This window comes from Geotrypetes seraphini, chromosome 14, assembly GCF_902459505.1.
Source record: "Geotrypetes seraphini chromosome 14, aGeoSer1.1, whole genome shotgun sequence".
NCBI lineage: Eukaryota > Metazoa > Chordata > Amphibia > Gymnophiona > Dermophiidae > Geotrypetes > Geotrypetes seraphini.
Genome location: NC_047097.1, coordinates 63,103,768 through 63,125,184, shown reverse-complemented (window position 1 = coordinate 63,125,184; position 21,417 = coordinate 63,103,768). Strand labels below are relative to the sequence as shown.

The following is a 21,417-nucleotide window of genomic DNA, read 5'->3' as shown; positions in this document are numbered from 1 at the left end:
TAAAATTAGCTATCTGGCTATGCCACTGACACATACATAATTGTTTCTTATCAGAGTGAATGAAGCTACCAAAAAAAAAAAAAAAAGGTAGGTAATACATACCATATCTTAACTAGCTTGCAGGAGCCATATTCCCTTGATCAGGTCAAAGCTGAACAAGTAAGCGAAGACAAAGATGACTCCTGAATATACAAACGAATCATGTATTATATTACAGTGGTGGTGTGAAGGGCAGGACGGAAGATAATACATTATGGATATTTGGAGAAGATTGGCAAAGATCAGAATTATGTCTTATCAGTTCCAAGACAGTCCATATCTCTGTTAAGTCATTTTATGTTTATTTTTAAAGGCTATCATGATTTGGACCAGAAGGAAAACTGATATTAAATATCAAAGGATGGATGAGAACAATCAGACCTTGGTGACAGAATTCATTCTCCTGGGTCTCACGGATGATCCAGAGCTACAGATTCTCCTCTTCCTGTTGTTTGTAGCGATCTATGTTATCACAGTTCTGGGAAATACTGGAATAATAGCATTAACCATGTTGGATGATAAACTTCAGACCCCCATGTACTTTTTTCTTCGTTACCTGTCTTTGTCCGATCTCTGCTACTCCTCAGTTATCACCCCCAGAATGTTGGTCGCCTTCTTGACCAAAAGGAAATCTATCTCCTTCCAGGGATGCAGAGCACAACTCTTTTTCTTCGTTATGTTTGCAGCCACTGGGACATTCCTCCTCTCAGCGATGGCCTATGACCGCTATGTGGCGATATGTAACCCTTTGCTTTATGCTAGTATCATGAGTCCTGGTGTTTGCTATCAACTGTTGGCTGCTGTATATGCAATGAGCTTATCTATTTCAAGTGTAGTCTTAGGATTTATATGTAGTTTAACATTCTGCGGGAAAAATGTCATCGATCATTTTTATTGCGATGTTCCTCCACTTGTAAATCTCTCCTGCTCCAGTACCTTTATTAGTAAAACTGTCTTCTTTCTTGTAGTTCTCTGTTTTGGCATGAACTCCTTCCTAATAACGTTAGCCTCTTATGTATCCATCTTCTCCACCATCCTGAAGATACGCAGTGCAGATGGGAGACGTAAAGCCTTCTCCACCTGCGCCTCCCACCTCACTGCCGTCTCCTTGTTTTATGGATCTGCCCTTTTTGTGTATATGAGACCAGCTTCTGGCTATTCTGAAAGTCAGAATAAAGTGACTTCTGTCTTCTACACAATTGTCATTCCTATGCTGAACCCACTGATCTACAGCCTCAGGAACAAGGACGTCAAAAGAGCTTTCAGAAAAATAATGGAACGGACAACGGTTAACAACATCTCCTATGTGTTCCATCAATAAATCATATCAACACAATTCGTACATCTATATTTTCAGTGACATCTCCCTCCCTATGGAATGATGTACCTTTACATTTAAGGGAAGAAACAGCCTTGACCCATTATAAATCAAAATTAAAGACATTTTTATTCAAAGACGCCTTTGACAAATAATCTTCCTATTAAGGATGCTGTTTTTTGGATGTCATTTTGAAAATGAGCCCCATATGCTATATTGTTATTGTGTTTGGTTATATGAAACTATTTAAAATATTATTAAACTAATGATTATTTTTCTCCTTTCAATAAAGTACAGCAGAAAAGTTGTCCAAATATGAATGATTACCTACTAAAGTGGAGATAGTTCACCTCACAATAATTTCACAATTATTTATCTAAGTAGTTCAGTTATACAACCAAAGCAGTAATTTTTTATATATATAACTGTAAATCTTATCTGAAAAGTTATTTTTCAAAAAATTAAACCTTCATCTGGTTGTAAATTGCAGCTACTCCAAAATATGGCTGCCAGACGAATCTATCGGTGGAGCAATTTTGAGAGAACTACACTGGCTGCCAATAAAGAAAAGAATTCAGTACAAAATGGTGTGCATTGCCCACAAAGTCATTTATGGAGCTAATTCCAAAGGACTTCTCTCGGACATCATTGTTACAAACTCTTTTCGCAACTGTAGATTGATGCAACGTTTTAAACTGACCTTCCCTTCTCCTCTGCGTGTACTCTGAAAGAAATTACATGAATCCACCTTTGCATTCCAAGGGCACAAAATTTGGAATGGCCTCCCACAGCACCTGCATCAACTGGACACATGCTACGACTTCAGGAAAATGTTGAAGACTCATCTCTTCTCTTCGAACCAATAGCTCAAAAAGTATAGACATTCTACCCGTGGAGGGGCATAATCAAAAAAACTGTCTAAGTCCCTTTTTGGCCTAAGTCCTTAAACGTTCCAAGCAGAAGCGGGGAAAGTGTCCATAACCAAAACAAACGTCCTTGATTTGATTATGGCCTCTACTAAACGCCCAGATTACTACTACGTCTACAAGTACACCCCCACGACGTCTACACTTTTTGGCCATAATGAATCAAAAAAACGCCTAAGCCCCAAACGTCCAACAGAAGGGCTTTTAGGCGAAGGAGGAGCCAGTCCTTCGCCTAAAAGCTGGATTCTGTAACCGGTGTCTGTCAAAAACAACACCGATTACAGAATCCCCCCCACAACGATCCAGGCAGGAAGGTGCCCAAGCCCTCCTGCCATGTCGAACCACGACCCCCCCCCCCCCCCCCACTGACAACATCGGGCAAGAGGGAACCCAAGCCCTCTTGCCCCGTCGAACCGTGACCCCCCCGATGGCATTGGGGCAAGAGGGAGCCCAAGCCCTCTTGCCCCGGCGATCGTGTCCCCTCAACTCGATATGGCCAGGAGGGAGCCCAAGCCCTCCTAACCCCCCTCCGACACAACGGGCCAGGAGAGAGCCCAAGCTCTCCTGGCTCCGGCGACCTCCCCCCCGACTGGATTGGGCCAGGAAGGAGCCCAAGCCCTCCTGGCCCCTGCGACCCCCCCAACTGGATTGGGCCAGGAGGGAGCCCAAGCCCCCCTGGCTCCGGTGACCCCCTACCCCCCACCCCCCACTACAATACAGGCAGGAGGGATCCCAGGCCTTCCTGCCCTCTTGACACAACCCCCCTCCCCCAACGACCGTTCCCCCAGAACCCCCGATCGGCCCCCCCCCCCGCTGACCCGCAACCCCCCCCGGCCGACCCCACAACCCTCCACCCCCCTTCCCCGTACCTTTTATTTAAAAAACCAACTAGGATAATGTGTGCATGAATTCAAATTGTTTCCAATTTGTGCCAGTAATTGATTGTTAGTGTGTAGTTATTGGTGTTACATGGTTTCTTATTCAATTAAATTATACACCCAGATTGGGCATGTGCCCAAATTTGCTCATAAAATTATGAGCCCTATATAGAAAATCTAGGGGTCAAGCCAGGGCAGGATTTAGATGAAAAGAGGCCCTAGGCTATTCCACTTATAAGGCCCTTTCACCTCCCATTTTTAAGTTTGTAAATTACATGACAGATAATAAAATACATCATTACTGTGATATATATCAATATGTTAAATGAAATATGTTGTTATTGGGAATAACCTTTATAAAAAATGTGACACGGATAATAAATAAAAAAAAGTCGAGAACACTTATTTGGACATTTATTCTCAGCACCATATATAGTACTTGTAACAATAACTAATCAAACATAACACACAACATTGCCTCTTCCTATGTCCATAGTGCCCCCAGTGCATCCTTCCTCACCTCACCCCCCCCCCCTCCGATGCCCGCCTGCCTCCCATCCCCCTTCCATTGAACACCCCCATGCCATCCTGCCTGCCTTCCATTAACCCCCCACCACCACCCCCCCTCCGATGCCAGCCTGCCTGCCTCCCATCCCCCTTCCACTGAAAACCCCCCCCCCCCGATGCCAGTCTGGGCCGCCCTGTCCTGACGGATCCACGTTTTGCCTCTCTCCCCACGGGGCTGGGCTTTGCCCAGCTGTTTCCGAACTGACGTCTTTCCCTCCCCGATTCTCCTCCCAGGGCGAGAAAAAGAAAGGGAGAAGCCGAGTCGGCGCCCCGTTGCGGCCGGAGCCGGTTCCGATCCCGAAGTGTAGAATTTCTCCTTATTTTCAGTTCAGTGTTTTAGTGTTCACTGTTTTTAGAATAGTGTAATTTTAATTTTGCTAACAATTTGAATGTAGGCCCCTCTTGATCTTGAGGCCCTAGGCTGAAGCCAAGTTAGCCTAAAGGAAAATCCGGCCCTGGGTCAAGCCCTATGCTGCTTGTGAAACTGGGCAAGTCACCTAATCCTTCATTGCCCCAGGTACATTAGATAGATTGTGAGCCCGCCGAGACAGACAGGGAAAATGCTTGAGTACCTGGATATAAACCACTTAGACAACCCCATTGATAGATGTCTAAATCACTTAAATAAATAAAATATGCATACCACAGAAAAGTGGTATATCGAGAATCTAATAAACATAGATATAAATTGACACATTCTGCTTTTCGTACACATAACAAGGAATAAAACTTCTCAACAGCTGTGTTATTATTTTGCTGTCTTAATGCCAGAACTCACTCTTTCCCAGGGGTCCTTCCATATAATATAAAACCATCTGTACAATCCAAGACCAAGACTCATAGAGACAGACGTGAGCAAAGTGTTGAAACTGCAGGTACGTGAGAAATCTTTGAGATCTGACGGAATGCTAATGGTTTCTTGTTTAGAAGAGCAAAGACTAAGGTAGCTTTTCTGAACATATTTTCTTCTACACCATGAAAAAAAAAAAAAGTATCGATCTGTAAGTAGTTAGATGAATATGAGAAATAGAATTAAAGCACACACAAAATTCAAGGTTGTGATCAAAATGAAATGTAAAAATGGGAGGCTGATTTCGTAAAAGGAGCCCTTAAAGAAGGCAAATCAATATAACCCTTGTAGAACCAAATAAGGTGGATCCAAGAAAAGAAAGGAAAAAAAAAAAACAACACTACAAAGGACTTCCCCCTTTCTAAATGATAAGCATTTTATCCATTATAACCATCATAGCTTCAAATACAATTAAATATTTTCAGATAATTCAACTGGATTCTTAGATAAAACATGAAGTTTGCTAGTAGATTGTGATCTCTTTTTATTTTCAAGAAAACTAGAAAATTTTAATGATTCAGAAAAGACATATTTTGGGGATTGATGCATTACCACACATTTACAAGGAAATCTAACCACAGCTTGATAGCAAGAGACCTAGCCTCATGGGCTGCTACGAAAACCTTTTTCTTTCTATCTTGAGTAGATTTACATAAATCAGGAAAGTCAAATGATTTCTACAGAAGTGTATAAGAATTCTCCCCTCCCCCTTTTACTAAGACAGGGCACTGAGTTCTCCGACGGTGTTACGATGCTCATTGGAATTCTTTGTCCACTGAAGCAGTGTAAAAGCATTTAGCGGCTTAAAAAAAGGAGGGGTCTATCTTTATCCTGTTCAAAAACAACTGAGACCAGCAGGGTAGCTCTATCTGTTACTTCTTCCATTGAAGTCTCTAAAATAGTAGTAACATCTAACCAAGCTCCAGAAGCTTCTACGGGTTGATTTTCTTCTCCCTGCTGTGTCTTCATCATCAAATAATAACACTTAGCTATAGCTGGTAATGCCTCTGAGATCTTCACAACATTTATAAAATATTTCATTAGAGTATCTTCAGGATTTTCATATGGTACTGTAGGAAAATTAACAAATCTTAAATTCAGAAGTGTGATCCTATTTTCAATAGACTCCATTCTTCGATGAGACAGCAGCTGATCCTAAACCATGGAACTTGTCAAATTCATCTGTTGTTCTACACACTGTTGATGAGTCACTACCCTCTGAGTTAGAGAACTAATTTATTCTTCCTGCGGGAAAACATTTGAGTCCAATCTAGTTGAAAATGTACTCACTCAGAACGTTTCGCCTCTGAAGATTTCAAATGCACAAGAGCTTCCCAGACTGAATCCAAGGCCTGACGACCCAGAGCTAGACACTACTTATTTTTATTTCTAATTTGTGATCCCTCATTCTGTATTTGGTGAGGGTCTGTTGGTGTGATTGTAATGACTGGTGAGGAGACCAGAAGAGAGAGTGAGAGGGAGTTTTTGTAAGTGATATTGCTGAAGGGCTGACTGGTAAGATTTGCCTCTTTGCGAATGATACCAAAATCTGCAATATAGTAGACACCCCTGATGGTGTGGAAAACATGAAGGGTCTAGCAAAGCTTGAGGAATGGTCTGAAATTTGGCATCTAAGATTAATGCTAAGAAATGCAAAATTATGCATTTGGGCAGCAGAAACCCAAGGGAACAGAACAGTTTAGGGGGTGAAGAACTTTTGGGCACAAAAGAGGAGGGGGACTTGGGTGTGATAGTATATGATGATTTTAAGGAGGCCAAACCGGTTGAAAATGTGACTGCTAAATCTAGAAGGATGCTTGGGTGCATAGGGAGAAGAATAAACAGTAGGAAAAAGGAGGCATTGATGCCCCTGTATAAGATTCTGGTGAGACTTGATTTATAATATTGTGTACAATTCTGGAGACCACACCTTCAAAAACATACAAAAAGGATGAAGTCGATCCAGAGGAAGGCTTTTAAAATGGTTGATGGTCTACGTCAAAATGGTGTATAGGCACAGACTTTGGAGGAAAGGCAGGAGAGGAGTGATATAATAGAGACATTTAAATGCGTATGTAGCATAAATACACCTGAGGTCAGACTCTTTCAATTGAAAGGAAACTCCAGAGAGAGAGAGGGTAACAGGCAACAGGCTCAGGAGTAATCTAAGGAAATACTACAGAAAGTGTGGTAGATGCATGGAATAGTCTCCCAGTAGAGGTGGCAGAGACAGAGACTGTGTCTGAATTGAAGAAAGCATGGGACAGGCACATGGGAACACTTAGGGAGAGAAGGGGATAGTGGATGCTGTGAATGGGCAGACTGGATGGACCATTTGGCCTTTATCTGCTGCCATATTTCTATGTTTCTATATCAGCAGGGGAGGAGGGTCTTTATTCTCTACCCTGAGCCCTAGAATATCTAACACCAATCCTGACCCTTGCTATAACAGGGATTCCAAAGCCTTACCAGCTCAGACCTCTTTTTGAAGCAGCCAAAATACCCTTCCACTAAGTTTTGCAAATGGCGGCAGCATTCATGAGCCACCATCAGCTAAGCATGCTTGGGGTACCAGCATTAGTGGCTGAAGGATTTTCTGCTGCTGCCTGGGGGATCCTCGTGAACTAAAATACGAGGGATCTTTAAAAAGTTTCTGCACTTTTATTTTTTAAACATTGTTTATTAAATATTTTAAAAGCAAATTACATCACTTTTCCACATAATCACCCTCTTACCACTTCTCCCATCCTAACCATTTCAATGAAAATATGAAAGTGTGGAAACTTTTTGAAGAACCCTAATATTTATATTTTGAGTTGGGAAGGACTGGAGGAAGAGAGGAGATTGGGGGGGGGGGGAGGGAGTGGGGTACAGAGAAAATTTTGTGCCCACACACTGAAAACTGGCTGTCTGGCTCTGCCACTAACACACATACACACTGATCTGCATACTTTTTTCTTAGCAGAGCGAATAAAGATCAGCCCAAAAAATTAGGTGATGCATAACATATCTTGACAATCTTTCAGGAGCCATTGATCAGGTCAAACTGAATAAATGATCGAAGACAAAGTGGAATCATGCATTATGTGCAGTGGTGGTGTGAGGGCAAGATGGGACATAATGCATTATGGGTATTTGGAGAAGATTGGCAAAAATCAGAATTATGTCTTTTCATTGTAGAGGGAGTCCATATTTCTGTTAATTCATTTTATGTTTATTTTTAAGGGCTAACATGACATGGACCAGAGGGGAAACTGATATTAAATACCAAAGGATGGATGAGGACAATCAGACCATGGTGACAGAATTCATTCTCCTGGGTCTCACGGATGATCCAGAGCTACAGATTCTCCTCTTCCTGTTGTTTTTAGCAATCTATGTTATCACAGTTCTGGGAAATACTGGAATCATAGCATTAACCATGTTGGACCATAAACTTCAGACCCCAATGTACTTTTTTCTTCGTTTTCTGTCTTTGTCTGATCTCTGCTACTCCTCGGTTATCACCCCCAGAATGTTGGTCGCCTTCTTGACCAAAAGGAAATCTATCTCCATCCAGGGGTGCAGAGCTCAACTCTTTTTCTTTGCTATGTGTGCATCTTCTGGGACATTCCTCCTGTCAGTGATGGCCTATGACCGCTATGTGGCGATATGTAACCCTTTGCTTTATGTTAGTATCATGAGTCCAGGAGTTTGCTATCAACTGTTGACAGCTGTATATTCAGGGGGTTTATTTATTTCAAGTGTAGTCTTAGGATTTATATGTAGTTTAACATTCTGTGGGAAAAATGTCATCGATCATTTTTATTGTGATGTTCCTCCACTTGTAAATCTCTCCTGCTCCAGTACCTTTATTAGTAAAACAGTTTTTTTTCTTGTTGCTCTCTGTTTTGGCATGAACTCCTTTCTAATAACTTTAGCCTCTTATGTATCCATCTTCTCCACTATCCTGAAGATACGCAGTGCAGATGGGAGACGTAAAGCCTTCTCCACCTGTGCCTCCCACCTCACTGCCGTCTCCTTGTTTTATGGGACTGCCCTTTTTGTGTATATGAGACCGGCTTCTGGCTATTCTGAAAGTCAGAATAAAGTGACTTCTGTCTTCTACACAATTGTCATTCCTATGCTGAACCCACTGATCTACAGCCTCAGGAACAAGGACGTCAAAAGAGCTTTCAGGAAAATAATGGAACGGACAACGGTTAACAACATCTCCTATGTGTTCCATCAATAAATCATATCAACACAATACGTACATCTATATTTTCAGGGACATCCCTATGGAATGCCACACCTTTGCATTTAAGGGAAGAAACAGCCGTGACCCATTATAAATCAAAATTAAAGAACATTTTTTATTCAAAGACACCTTTGAAAAATAATCTTCCTATTAAGGATGCCTTGTGAAGATCCCACATTTTTAACCTGATTTTTTTTTCCCCCTACCTCTTAATTTTTACCTTATTTTTAGCTTTTCTCTTCTATAATGTAATTCCTACCTTTCCCTTATTGTACCTGTTTGTGTGTCTGAGTGTTGTTGAAGTCCTTTGAACATTGTATATGTATAACAAATTTTTAAATAAACTTGGAAACTTAGAAACTTAAAACTAATTTCCATTGATCAGGATATGCCATATTGGGAGTCAATGCAGTTATTTCTCTGAAGATTTACTTACTAATTCAGATTTATTGATCACCATCTTTGAAAACATACAAAAATTAATTTATTGCTTACTTTAGGTTGTGACACCAAAATGTCATTTTAGATAGATGAGATTGGAATTAAGACATCCACTATAGGACATACTCAGTTTACTCTGTATTTTATCAAGCACTTTGCTTATTATATTATTTAAAAGCTTTATATACATTGCCCCAGGTACATAAGATAGATTGTGAGCCCACCGGGACAGATAGGGAACAATGCTTGAGTATCTGAAAAAATTCATGAGAACCGTTCTGAGCTCCCCTAGGAGAATGGTATAGAAAATTGAAATTGAAAATTGAATATACATTCTTCATGGGTGGCACCCAATCAAAAAGGTATATAAATAAAACAGAAATAAGCAAGTTCTCTCCTTTTTTCCTTATGTTTCTTGTTAGTATTAACATAAATATTGTCTATATATGTTCTTTTTATGTATCACTTTTTGAAAGTAAATCGCTTAGAAATTATATAAATTTTTAATAAAACTTGGAACTTGGAAACTTGAATTACAATCCCTCCCCCCCCCCCCTTTTTACAAAGCTGCAGTTGCAGCTACTGTGTGGCAAAAGTCCCCCCATACTTTAAATCTCTGTGGGCTTTGTGGCAGTTTCTGCAGTGGCAGCTGTTAGTGTGGTTTTGTAAAGCGGGGCTGGGGGGAGGGAATAAAGAATTGTATGGGGTCAAAAATAACAACAGTGAGAGGTTGATGAAAGTCAGTTCACCTCTACCACGGGTTCGTGAAAGAGGGCCTCAAGCTTCGCCTGGATGTAAACATTAGGATTCTACAAGCAACGAAAAGGGTCCTTTTACTAAGTTGCGCTTGCGGTTTTAGCATGCATTTATCGCGTGCTACATTGCCTTGTTGCGCTAGATGCTAACGCCACCACTGAGCTGGCGTTAGTTCTAGCCGCGTAGCACGGGGTTAGCGCACACTAATATTCCGCGTGCGCTAAAAACGCTACCGCAGCGTAGTAAAAGGAGCCCTAAGTCTTTCTGTAGAAAACCATGGTTTAATTCAAGTCTTTCTGACCAGTGATTTAAATTGATTTCATTTGATTTAAATCAAATCCACCCTGCTTTTATCTATTGATAAAAACAACTGTCAAATGCAAAAAGGCTTTTTGTAAATGCCATTGTTGCAGTCTCAATTATGAATTCAGTAGGATTTTTAAATCAAACGTCTTTCTGACTTATCACCTCACCAATGATTTTTAAGAAATAAAACTTTCCAGCACCTGTTTTATTGGGGTTTTTTGTCCTATCTTAATGTCAGAACTCACCCTCTCCCAGGGGTCCTTACATACAATATAAAACCATCTGTACAATCCAAGGCAAGGCCTCATAGAAACTGACGTGAGCAAAGTGTTTAAACTGCAGGTACGTGAGAGATCTTTGAGATTTAACAAAATGCTAATGGTTTCCTTCTTAGAAGAGCAATGAATAAGGGAACTTTTCTGAGCGTATTTTCTTCTACACCACAAAAGAAAAAGTATTGATCTGTAAGTAGTTACATGTATATGACAAATGGAATCGAGCACACATGAAATATAGCGTTGTAATCAAATTAACATTTAAAAATAGGAGGCTGCCTTGATCAGCCTGTTTTCAGATTCCTGGGAATATTATATTACCTCTCTAGCACTTTATGGTTTCATCTCACCTTGAGTATTTTATGCAATTCTGGTCACTGCATCTCAAAGAGAAAGGCGTTAAAACCTCTTCTGCTTTGGGAGACTTCACTTTTAGTGATTTTTTTTTCCTCATAGGAAAGTAATTCGTTATAGTAGATTGAAGATAGAAGGGAATGGTAAGGCGGCAAAGGAGTGAGATGGGGGAATGGGAGAGCGAGGGGATGGAAGATGGAAATTTGACAGATATCTGAAAAGTAAAAAGAAGGGAAGGGAAAAAGCTTCAAGATTCAAGTTTAATTAAAAAAAGAAGGGAAAAAGAAGGGAAAAAGAAGGGAAAAAGCTTCAAGATTCAAGTTTAATTAAAAAAAAAAAAAGCAAAAGCAAAACAAAGTAGGTTTAAAACAAAACAGAATTATCAGTGAGCCAGACAAATACAAACGAAGAAGAAAGACTTGCTACAGGAGGGAGGGAGGAGATACCAGTTACATTCGTTTCCTATAAAAAAAACCAAGAGGGTGAGACACAGTAGGAAGGGAGAATGGGCTAAGTGTTGAAATGGAGATGAATGGAATTGTGTAGGGAAAGCATCTTTAAACAAAAATGCTGTATGATTCGATTTTAATTTTGCCAGGCAGTCTTGTTGTCTTAGGTAATGCGGAAGGATGTTCCATGAGCTTGACTGAAAGATAGTTTTCCGGGTTGTGCCATAAAATATATGAAGAATCGAAGGGACTGAAATGCGCATAGTGGATGTGTTTTTATTGTGTTCAGTAGAAAAGGATTGCATTTCTATTTTTATTTCTCCAATGTTGCAGTACATGCCAAAGTTCCTAGTTCAGTTTTTGTCTACATATTTCTATTCCTAATTTGTGATCCCTTGTTCTTTATTTGGTGAGCGACTGTTGCTGTGATAGTAATTGCAAGTGGAGAGATTGGAAGGGAAAGAGAATTTGGGGGGGGGGACTTCTTTATTTTATGCCCTGAGCCCTAGCATGTATAACAGTAGCCCTGACCTTTGCTACAGCCCTACCAGCTCAGACCTATTCTTGAAGGCGACAAAACTCCCTTACTACATTTGCATATGCTGACGACATCCATCTTCTCCATCCCATTAACCTCACTAACATTACTGACATCCAAGAAATCAACACAAAACTTGATAAAATCAGTGACTGACTCTGAATAAACAGACTATCTCTTAACATATCCAAATCCCAAGGTCTACTTTTCCCAGTCAAAAGCAATGAAACTCTAAAATGACAAATATGCATCGACTCTTGTCCAATTCAAATTGAACCCAAAATAAAACTGCTAGGAGTTATCCTAGATAAGGATCTTACATATCATGACCAAATCACTCTCTGATCAAAAAATGCTTCTACAAACTTCAACTCATTCGCTCTATTACCTTTGTGCTCGATATTGCCTCTATTCATACCCTAATTCACTCCTTGATTATCTCCCACCTCGACTATTGCAATTCATTATATCATCGGATCATATAAAAGAAAACGCGTCGAATTCAACTCATCCAGAATACCGCCATCAAATTTATCCATAAAGCTAAAAAATATGACCATGCCACTCTTTTTCTCCGGGAAGCACATTGGTTACCAGTCTCACATCGTACCACAAATAAAATACTCATGCTCGTCTTCAAAATTAAACTCTCCTGCACGCCAGCTTTTTTTGATAAACACATCATTCCATACTCATCTTCTAGGGCCCTCAAATCAGCCAACCAGAACTTATTGACCGTCCCTTCTATCAAGGAACTTTACTTTTCCAGAAACACAATCTTCTCCGTCACTGCCCCTATCCTCTGGAATGCCATGCCATCTCACCCTCGCTAAGAAACCTCTCTTAACAAATTCAAAACTAAACTCAAAACCTTCTTGTTTCAAGGCGCATAAGAAATCATAAGATAAAATCCTTTCCTCTAACCACAAGGCACTTTTAAAGAGAACCGCTTCTCAGAAGCAACACCTCTTCCCCTGTTGTACTTTCCCATCCCCACGTACCACCTTGTATTTTATTTTTTATTTCAAAATGTAATTATTACTCTTCCCTACCCAAGTTCCTTTCGTACCTGTTCATGTCAATGTTTACATCATAACCCTGCCTTCTCACCCCCCTCCCTTTTATTTTCAAATTACACTTTTTAGTATTGTAAACCAATCAGATATGTGCTGATGGTCGGTATATCAAATTGTAAGTAAACTTGGAAACCTGGATGTTGTTTTAAAATCTGTGGGTTGTTTATATTAGTTTTTTGTTGAATATTTTGTTTTATTTTATTCGTGGACTCCTGAAGCAGGCTATAGTGGCCGAAACACATACTTATTGAGTCTTAATCACAATAAAGAAATTGAGCATCACAGGTCATCTTGTCTGTCTTTCTTGTGTCTCTACCATGTGAAAGTAGGATGTTCTGTTTTGGTGTGACATTGTGAGAGCTTAAGCAGGCATCCACTAGGGCTGCAATAGGTGCCTGAAATCATGTAGGTCATTAAAATAATGGGCTACATTTCAAATAGACACGGCTGCTAAGATGATCGAGACAAGGAAATTGCCCTGCTGTGAACAGCTGAGCAGCCGTGGCAGAGAACTCCTGAACCCCACCGCAAGTTGATCAGCAGGATCCCTCCTGCTTCCACCCCTGGAACAGCCCCCAACACTGTCTGCAGCAGAAGGGATGCTCTCCTGCTGCCATCCCTGAATGCCCCTTCAAAGTCCCTCAGCAGGAGGGATGCCCACTCCCTTCTGCCAGAAACTCCAAAACAACCCTACCCATCCACAATCGGTCTATCGCAGGTGTGTGTGTGTGGGGGTGGGGTGTTTTGTGGTTCTGGCAGGAGGAAGTGGGCATCCTTCCTAATAGGGGACTTCAAAGGGCGGTTCGGGAGGTGGAGGTAGGAGGGATTGGGCACCCCTGCTGTGGACAGTGTCAGATGGGGGTTCAAAAGGTGGCAGCAGAGGAATTGGGCATCACTCCTGCTGGCTGTGTTTGCTGAGGGGGTTCGGGGGTTCCCTGCCACAGCCTATCGGTTGATCACAGGAGGGGGATTCCCTTACCGCGATCAGCTGATGGAAAGGGATCAGGCGAAATTCTCTAACTGGTGCCTGTGACATGGGCACCAGTTAGAAAATTGGGTGGTTTAAGTGAGGCTTTAGGACAGATGGATTCAGCATGGTATGCCAGTATGTAATTATCAGTCGCTTCTTAGGCAACTGCAGAAACTGACGACCTATACAGAATATTCCCCCTTTGTGCCTACATATCTTGGGATCAAGCCCACCCAAAATTAGCTATCTGGCTTTGCCACTGATACAAACACACACACAAACATTCACATGCACACTGATTTTCTACATAATTGTTTCTTTCAGAGTTAATAAAGATCAGCAAAAAAAAAAAAAAAAAGGTTGGTAATACATAACATATCTTGACAAGCTTCTAGGGGACATATTTCCTTGATCACGTCAAACAGAATATGTATGCAAAGACAAACATGATTCCTGACTATACAAGTAAATCGTGCATTATATTACAGAAGTAGTGTGAAGGACAGGATGGGATTTAATGCATTATAGGTATTTTGAGAAGATTGGCAAAGAATAGAATTATGGAATTATGTCTTGTTATTGTAGAGAGAGTCCATATTTCCGTTAAGTTATTTTATGTTTATTTTTTAGGGCTAACATGACAAGGACCAGAGGGGAAACTGATATTAAATACCAAAGGATGGATGAGGACAATCAGACCTTGGTGACAGAATTCATTCTCCTGGGTCTCACGGATGATCCAGAGCTACAGATTCTCCTCTTCCTGTTGTTTTTAGCGATCTATGTTATCACAATTCTGGGAAATACTGGAATCATAGCATTAACCATGTTGGATCATAAACTTCAGACCCCCATGTACTTTTTTCTTCGTTACCTGTCTTGGTCCGATCTCTGCTACTCCTCAGTTATCACCCCCAGAATGTTGGTCGCCTTCTTGACCAAAAGGAAATCTATCTCCGTCCAGGGGTGCAGAGCACAACTCTTTTTCTTCGTTATGTTTGTATGCTCTGAGACCTTTTTCTTGTCAGTGATGGCCTATGACCGTTATGTGGCGATATGTAACCCTTTGCTTTATGCTAGTATCATGAGTCCTGGTGTTTGCTATCAACTGTTGGCTGCTGTATATGCAATGAGCTTATTTATTTCAAGTGTTGTCTTAGGAATTCTATGTAGTTTAACATTCTGTGGACCAAATGTCATCGATCATTTTTACTGCGACATTCCTCCACTTGTGAGTCTCTCCTGCTCCAGTACCTTTATTAGTAAAACTGTTGTTTTTCTTGTTGCTCTCTGTTTTGGCATGAACTCTTTCCTAATAATTTTAGCCTCTTATGTATCCATCTTCTCCACCATCCTGAAGATCAGCAGTGCAGACGGGAGACGTAAAGCCTTCTCCACCTGCGCCTCCCACCTCACTGTCGTCTCCTTGTTTTATGGGACTGCCATTTTTATGTATATGAGACCACCTTCTGGCTATTCTGAAAGTCAGAATAAAGTGACTTCTGTCTTTTACACAATCGTCATTCCTATGCTGAACCCACTGATCTACAGCCTCAGGAACAAGGATGTCAAAAGAGCTTTCAGAAAAATAATGGAACGGAGAATGGTTAAAACTAATTCACATTGATCAGGATACATCTGTCTATGTAGTTATTTTTCTGGAGATCAATTTACTAATTCAGATTTATTGACCACCATCTTTCAAAAGAGTTGTGATATACCAAAAATATGATATACTAGCTGATGCCCCGGCGTTGCACGGGTATTTAATTATAGCAATAACACTGTAAATGGATTCAAATAAAGATACTTTATAGTGGTGAATGAAAGTATATTTTTACAGCTTAATAAAAAGTACAATATTCAAATTATAAAGTGAAATATTTGACAAAATGAATACAATACAACTAACGCAAAACGTGATTATAAACAACAATTTTAGTGTCACCTCCTGGAGCAAGAACATATAAATTCTTGGGTGAACCCACCATTGAGCAAGCAAAATAGAGTTGTGGGCCGTGAGACCCCCAGAACATATCACCCCAGGTAGTGAGGGATCTGCATACCAAGTTTCGTCCAAATCGGTCAAGCCGTTTTTGAATTACTGTGAGAATGGCAGCTTTTCACATTTTTTCCATTGATATGAATGGGTGAAATCTGATTTTCTGTTTGTAGCTCCGCCCACATGTGCAGGTGGGCCGCAAGACCCCCAGAACATATCACCCCAGGTAGTGAGGGATCTGCATACCAAGTTTCGTCCAAATTGGTCACAGTGAGAATGGCAGCTTTTCACATTTTTTCCATTGACATGAATGGGTGAAATCTGATTTTCTGTTTGTAGCTCCGCCCACGTGTGCAGGAGGGCCGCGAGACCCCCAGAACATATCAACCCAGGTAGTGAGGGATCTGCATACCAAGTTTCGTTCAAATCGGTCAAGCCGGTTTTGAATTACTGTGAGAATGGCAGCTTTTTACATTTTTTCCATTGATATGAATGGGTGAAATCTGATTTTGTTTGTAGCTCCGCCCACATGTGCAGGTGGGCCGCGAGACCCCCAGAACATATCACCCCAGGTAGTGAGGGATCTGCATACCAAGTTTCGTCCAAATTGGTCACAGTGAGAATGGCAGCTTTTTACATTTTTTCCATTGACATGAATGGGTGAAATCTGATTTTCTGTTTGTAGCTCCACCCACGTGTGCAGGGGGGCCGGGAGATACCCAGAACATATCACCCCAGGTAGTGAGGGATCTGCATACCAAGTTTCGTTCAAATCGGTCAAGCCGTTTTTGAATTACTGTGAGAATGGCAGCGTTTTACATTTTTTCCATTGACATGAATGGTTGAAATCTGATTTTATGTTTGTAGCTCCGCCCACGTGTGCAGGTGGGCCGCAAGACCCCCAGAACATAATATCCCAGGTAGTGAGGGATCTGCATACCAAGTTTCGTTCAAATCGGTCGAGCCGTTTTTGCGTGATCGCGGCACATACACACACACATACATACACACATACATACCTCCGATTTTATATATATAGATAAAAAATTAATTTCCTGCTTCTAACGGCAGGCTGTGACCCCAAAAAGTCATTTTAGATAGTTGAGATTGGAATTAAGACATCCACTTTGGAACATACTCTGTTTACGCTGTATTTTATTAAGCACTCTACTTATTTTATTTAAAAGCTTTATATACCTTCTTCATGGGTAGAACCAAGAAATAAAGTGGAATTACAAAGCTATTGAGGTTAGTATGAAGTCAGAAATAACAACAGTGAGAAGTTGATCAAAGCATTAAGATGACAATAGAAGTTCCAAAATTCTCCCATGGTGGCATGTGACATCAGAGCTGGCTTCAATTGTGGATTGACCTGATCCCAGATGTTCAAGGTAGTTACTTAGCCAGTTAGTGGAATTAAATTGTTGCTAACTGGCTAAGTAGGTGCTCTACCCATGCTTTGTCCATGTCCTGCCCCCTATTCTAATCATTTAGGAGATGGCTGGTTAGTGACAATATTCAGTGGCAGTAGTGGCTAATCAGATGCCAGGTTGCTCAGTGGGGTTTAACTGGGTAGGATTTTCTCATGACTAGTTAAAGCCTTTTGCATATCAGGTAATATGAGTTTTATATCGCTCCTAAAGGCTAGTGAAGTGAATTCTTATTTCAAGGTTAAAGGCAGTGAATTTCACTGTTCTGAAGGATCCTCCAAGACTCTTTTTTTAATGACATCTTTATCTGAAAATATCATGAAAGACAGTTTGAACAGGTATGCACATGTATTTGCCAGGACATCGAACACACACAGCGGAAGCGGCCATTTTGAATATGCTGTATGAGGGGCCGCTGAAAGGTTCTCAGCCCAACCAAAAAGAGAACGATGTGGAGCCATGAAACTTACAAGTTATCCCACACTTTTCCTTTTCAATGAAGCAAATGAATCTAGCAAATGGGCACAAGTGTGGGGAAACCAAGCCATTGTGACATCACTGATGAGGCTGGCTCTTAGGGCTATAAAACTAACTAACTAACTAATACATTTGTACCCTCCCATTTTCTTCACTTCCACTCTTGCCAAGTTTAAAAAGAAATGTAATGTTTGTTTGTTGCTCTAATTCAATCTCCGACATTCTTGCGATGGCTCACAAAAACATACAATAGTGAATGACATTTTTTCAGTTATGGCACCCACATTGTGGAACTCATTACCAAATTACATAACAATAGAAAAAGACTTACAAACAGTTAAAAGATTCTTAAAAACTTTTTTATTTCAAGATGCATTTGAACACATGATATAACACGCCTAATTTTTATACATTTTATTATAAATACTGGACTTTTTCCCCCTCACCCCGTATTGTGTTTTCCCATTCATGTAAATTTCAATAGATAAAAATGATGTAACTTTTCCCTTCTTTCCTACCCAATCATGTTATTCTTTGAATTTAAATGTATTGTGTTGACTGTTTCTTAAAATTTTGATTATGTTTTGTATTGTCTGTAATATGTCTAACCTGTCAAAATTATATGTTAAACCACTATCTGTGGCTTTTAGAGTGTACATCGCCTAGATATTACGATAGGCGATTCATAAAATGCTAATAAACTTGAAACTTGAACGCCACACAGGAAGACATCGCCACATGTCGACCGAAGACAGCTGTGAGACACTGATAGACCAAGTTTATGAAACCTTACCGCGATGTTTGTACAGTGCTGCCAACGTAAGCGCACGGTGGCAAGTTCATGAACTTAATTGTCAGACTTTGAAAGACTCCATATGGAAAGCTCTTCCTTGCAGGTCGCACAGGCTCTACCCATTAAAAGCAGGTCATAAAAATTGCCTCCATAGGGCACATGTATAATAATTCCTTTTTCAGAGTGGGTGACTATTTGTGCTTGAGAATGTATGCGCTTGTGGGGCTTGGTTGTATTTGATAAAGGCACGCTGCACCCTATCTTGCCTTTATAAAATAGATTTAAAATACGTCTTCCCCTAAATTCTATATATGGCACTTAGGGCTCCTTTTATCGAGGTACGCTGTGGGGGTTAGCACATCGGACATTTCATCACGCGCTAACCCCCGCGGCAAGCCAAAATACTACGCCCCATCAATGGAGGCGTTAGAGGCTAGCACGGCAGGTATTCCGTGCGTTAAACCCCTACCGCACCTTAATAAAAGGAGCCCTTAGAGTTGTGTGGATTAATTTGGACACATACTCAATTTGCGCAGGCAAATTTAATGAAATAGCAAGCGATTTAGAGCTGATAACCCACTTCTTAACAAGCAATTATTAGCATTCATTGGTTTTAAAGTCATGGATCCTTCACTAACGTTACACGTGACACCATAGAGCAGCCATGGAAACGGGAGGGTCACGGGCAGATTTGGGGGTCAGTGGCGGTGTCCATTTATGCTCTGATTCTTCCCTTTCTCCTGAAAGAATGGCATGGGAGTGGTTTCCCGTGGTTATTGGTGGGAATGGGAATGGTGAAGAATCCTGTCACCGTGTTGCTCAAGCCCACACAGCTCCTTGTGACCATGGGCAAGTCACTTAATCCTCCATTGCTCAAGGTACATTAGATAGATTATGAGCCCGTCGAGACAGATAGGCAAAATGCTTGAGTACCTGAATGTAAACCACTTAGATAAACCCATTGATAGATGGTGTATAAATCACTTAAATAAATAAGATATGCATACCACAGAAAAGTAGTATATCAAGAATCTAATAAACATAGTGTAAATTTACAAATTGGACTTTCCTTATACATAATAAGTAATAAAACTTTTCAAGACATGTGTTGTTTTCTTTCCTGTCTTAATGCGAGAACTCACTCTCTCCCATGGGTCCTTCCATACAATATAAAACCATCTGTACAATCCAAGACAAAGGCTCGTAGAGACAGACCTGAGGAAAGTGTTGAAACTGCAGGTACGTGAGAGATCTTTGAGATGGTTTCCATCTTAGAAGAGCAAAGAATAAGGTGGCTTTTCTGAGCGTGTTGTCTTCCATAGCACGAAAGAAAAAGCATTGATCTGTTAGCTACATATATATGGACAAATGGGATCAATCGCACACAAAATTCACGGTTGTGATCAAAATAAAATTTAAAGTCATGTTATGTTTATTTTTAAGGGCTAACATGACAAGGACCAGAGGGGAAACAAATATTAAATGCCAAAGGATGGTTGAGGACAATCAGACCTTGGTGACAGAATTCATTCTCCTGGGTCTCACGGATGATCCAGAGCTACAGATTCTCCTCTTCCTGTTGTTTTTAGCGATCTATGTTATCACAGTTCTGGGAAATACTGGAATCATAGCATTAACCATGTTGGATCATAAACTTCAGACCCCAATGTACTTTTTTCTTCGTTACCTGTCTTGGTCCGATCTCTGCTACTCCTCGGTTATCACCCCCAGAACATTGGTCGCCTTCCTGACCAAAAGGAAATCTATCTCCGTCCAGGGGTGCAGAGTACAACTCTTTTTCTTCGTTATGTTTGCATCCTCTGAGACATTTCTTTTGTCTGTGATGGCCTATGACCGTTATGTGGCGATATGTAACCCTTTGCTTTATGCTACTATCATGAGTCCAGGTGTTTGCTATGAGCTTATAGCTGCTGTATATGCAGGGGGTTTATTTTCTTCCACTGTAATCTTAGGATTTATATGTAGTTTATCATTCTGTAGGTCAAATGTCATCGATCATTTTTACTGCGACATTCCTCCACTTGTAAGTCTCTCCTGCTCCAGTACCTTTATTAGTAAAACTGTCTTTTTTCTTTTAGTTCTCTGTTTTGGCATGAACTCCTTCCTAATAACGTTAGCCTCTTATGTATCCATCTTCTCCACCATCCTGAAGATACACAGTGCAGACGGGAGACGTAAAGCCTTCTCCACCTGCGCCTCCCACTTCACTGCCGTCTCCTTGTTTTATGGGTCTGCCCTTTTTGTGTATATGAGACCAGCTTCTGGCTATTCTGAAAGTCAGAATAAAGTGACTTCTGTCTTCTACACAATTGTCATTCCTATGCTGAACCCACTGATCTACAGCCTCAGGAACAAGGATGTCAAAAGAGCTTTCAGGAAAATAATGGAACGGACAACGGTTAAAACTAATTCACATTGATTGGGAGTATACTAGATTGGGACTCATTCTATAAAATCTTAGGTGCCTGAGATGTTGGCCTTTAAAACTATCACCTATCATTTCAGGCATCTACATTTTTATATAAAGGCCACTAGCTGCAATTCCATAAATGGTGCCTAATTGTGACTGAAGAATTCCTCGCTTTGGGATATGAGCAGACAAAAAAAAAAAGGCAAGGTGGATGGCCTAATAACCAAAATAAGTCTTTATTAGAAACAGTAGGTCCCAACAAGGGTCCCAGTTTCGACGTTTGAAACGCCTTCCTCAGGGG

The 21,417-nt window shown here is 40.7% G+C and overlaps 3 protein-coding genes across 4 annotated transcripts; all 3 read left to right on the top strand.

Moving 5' to 3' along the window:
* Positions 1 to 391: 391 nt before the first annotated feature.
* On the top strand, positions 392 to 1,360 carry LOC117348131 (olfactory receptor 151-like). Its single transcript, XM_033919834.1, has one exon. The coding sequence runs from the start codon at positions 401 to 403 to the stop codon at positions 1,358 to 1,360; it is 960 nt and encodes a 319-aa protein (XP_033775725.1). The 5' UTR covers positions 392 to 400.
* A 6,483-nt stretch (positions 1,361 to 7,843) lies between these two features.
* On the top strand, positions 7,844 to 8,812 carry LOC117348130 (olfactory receptor 1030-like). The gene has a single exon (XM_033919833.1). It carries the CDS (start codon positions 7,853 to 7,855, stop codon positions 8,810 to 8,812), a length of 960 nt encoding a protein of 319 aa, XP_033775724.1. The 5' UTR covers positions 7,844 to 7,852.
* A 5,841-nt stretch (positions 8,813 to 14,653) lies between these two features.
* On the top strand, positions 14,654 to 21,125 carry LOC117348308 (olfactory receptor 151-like). 2 transcript variants are annotated; one of them, XM_033920277.1, is made up of 2 exons: positions 14,663 to 15,245; positions 20,152 to 21,125. In XM_033920277.1, exons 1-2 carry the CDS (start codon positions 14,663 to 14,665, stop codon positions 21,123 to 21,125), a joined length of 1,557 nt encoding a protein of 518 aa, XP_033776168.1. The 2 variants fall into 2 exon arrangements, with proteins under 2 accessions (XP_033776169.1, XP_033776168.1); XM_033920278.1 differs by lacking the exon at positions 20,152 to 21,125 and having other exon boundaries at positions 14,654 to 15,610.
* Positions 21,126 to 21,417: the final 292 nt, after the last annotated feature.

Bases quoted from the DNA above. Each gene is read 5' to 3' on its own strand.
- LOC117348130 (XM_033919833.1), top strand. From the start codon at position 7,853: ATGGATGAGGACAATCAGACCATGGTGACAGAATTCATTCTCCTGGGT.
- LOC117348308 (XM_033920277.1), top strand. From the start codon at position 14,663: ATGGATGAGGACAATCAGACCTTGGTGACAGAATTCATTCTCCTGGGT. The intron at 15,246-20,151 runs GTAAAACTGTTG...CAAGGACCAGAG, and splicing joins CTGCTCCAGTACCTTTATTA to GGGAAACAAATATTAAATGC.
- LOC117348131 (XM_033919834.1), top strand. From the start codon at position 401: ATGGATGAGAACAATCAGACCTTGGTGACAGAATTCATTCTCCTGGGT.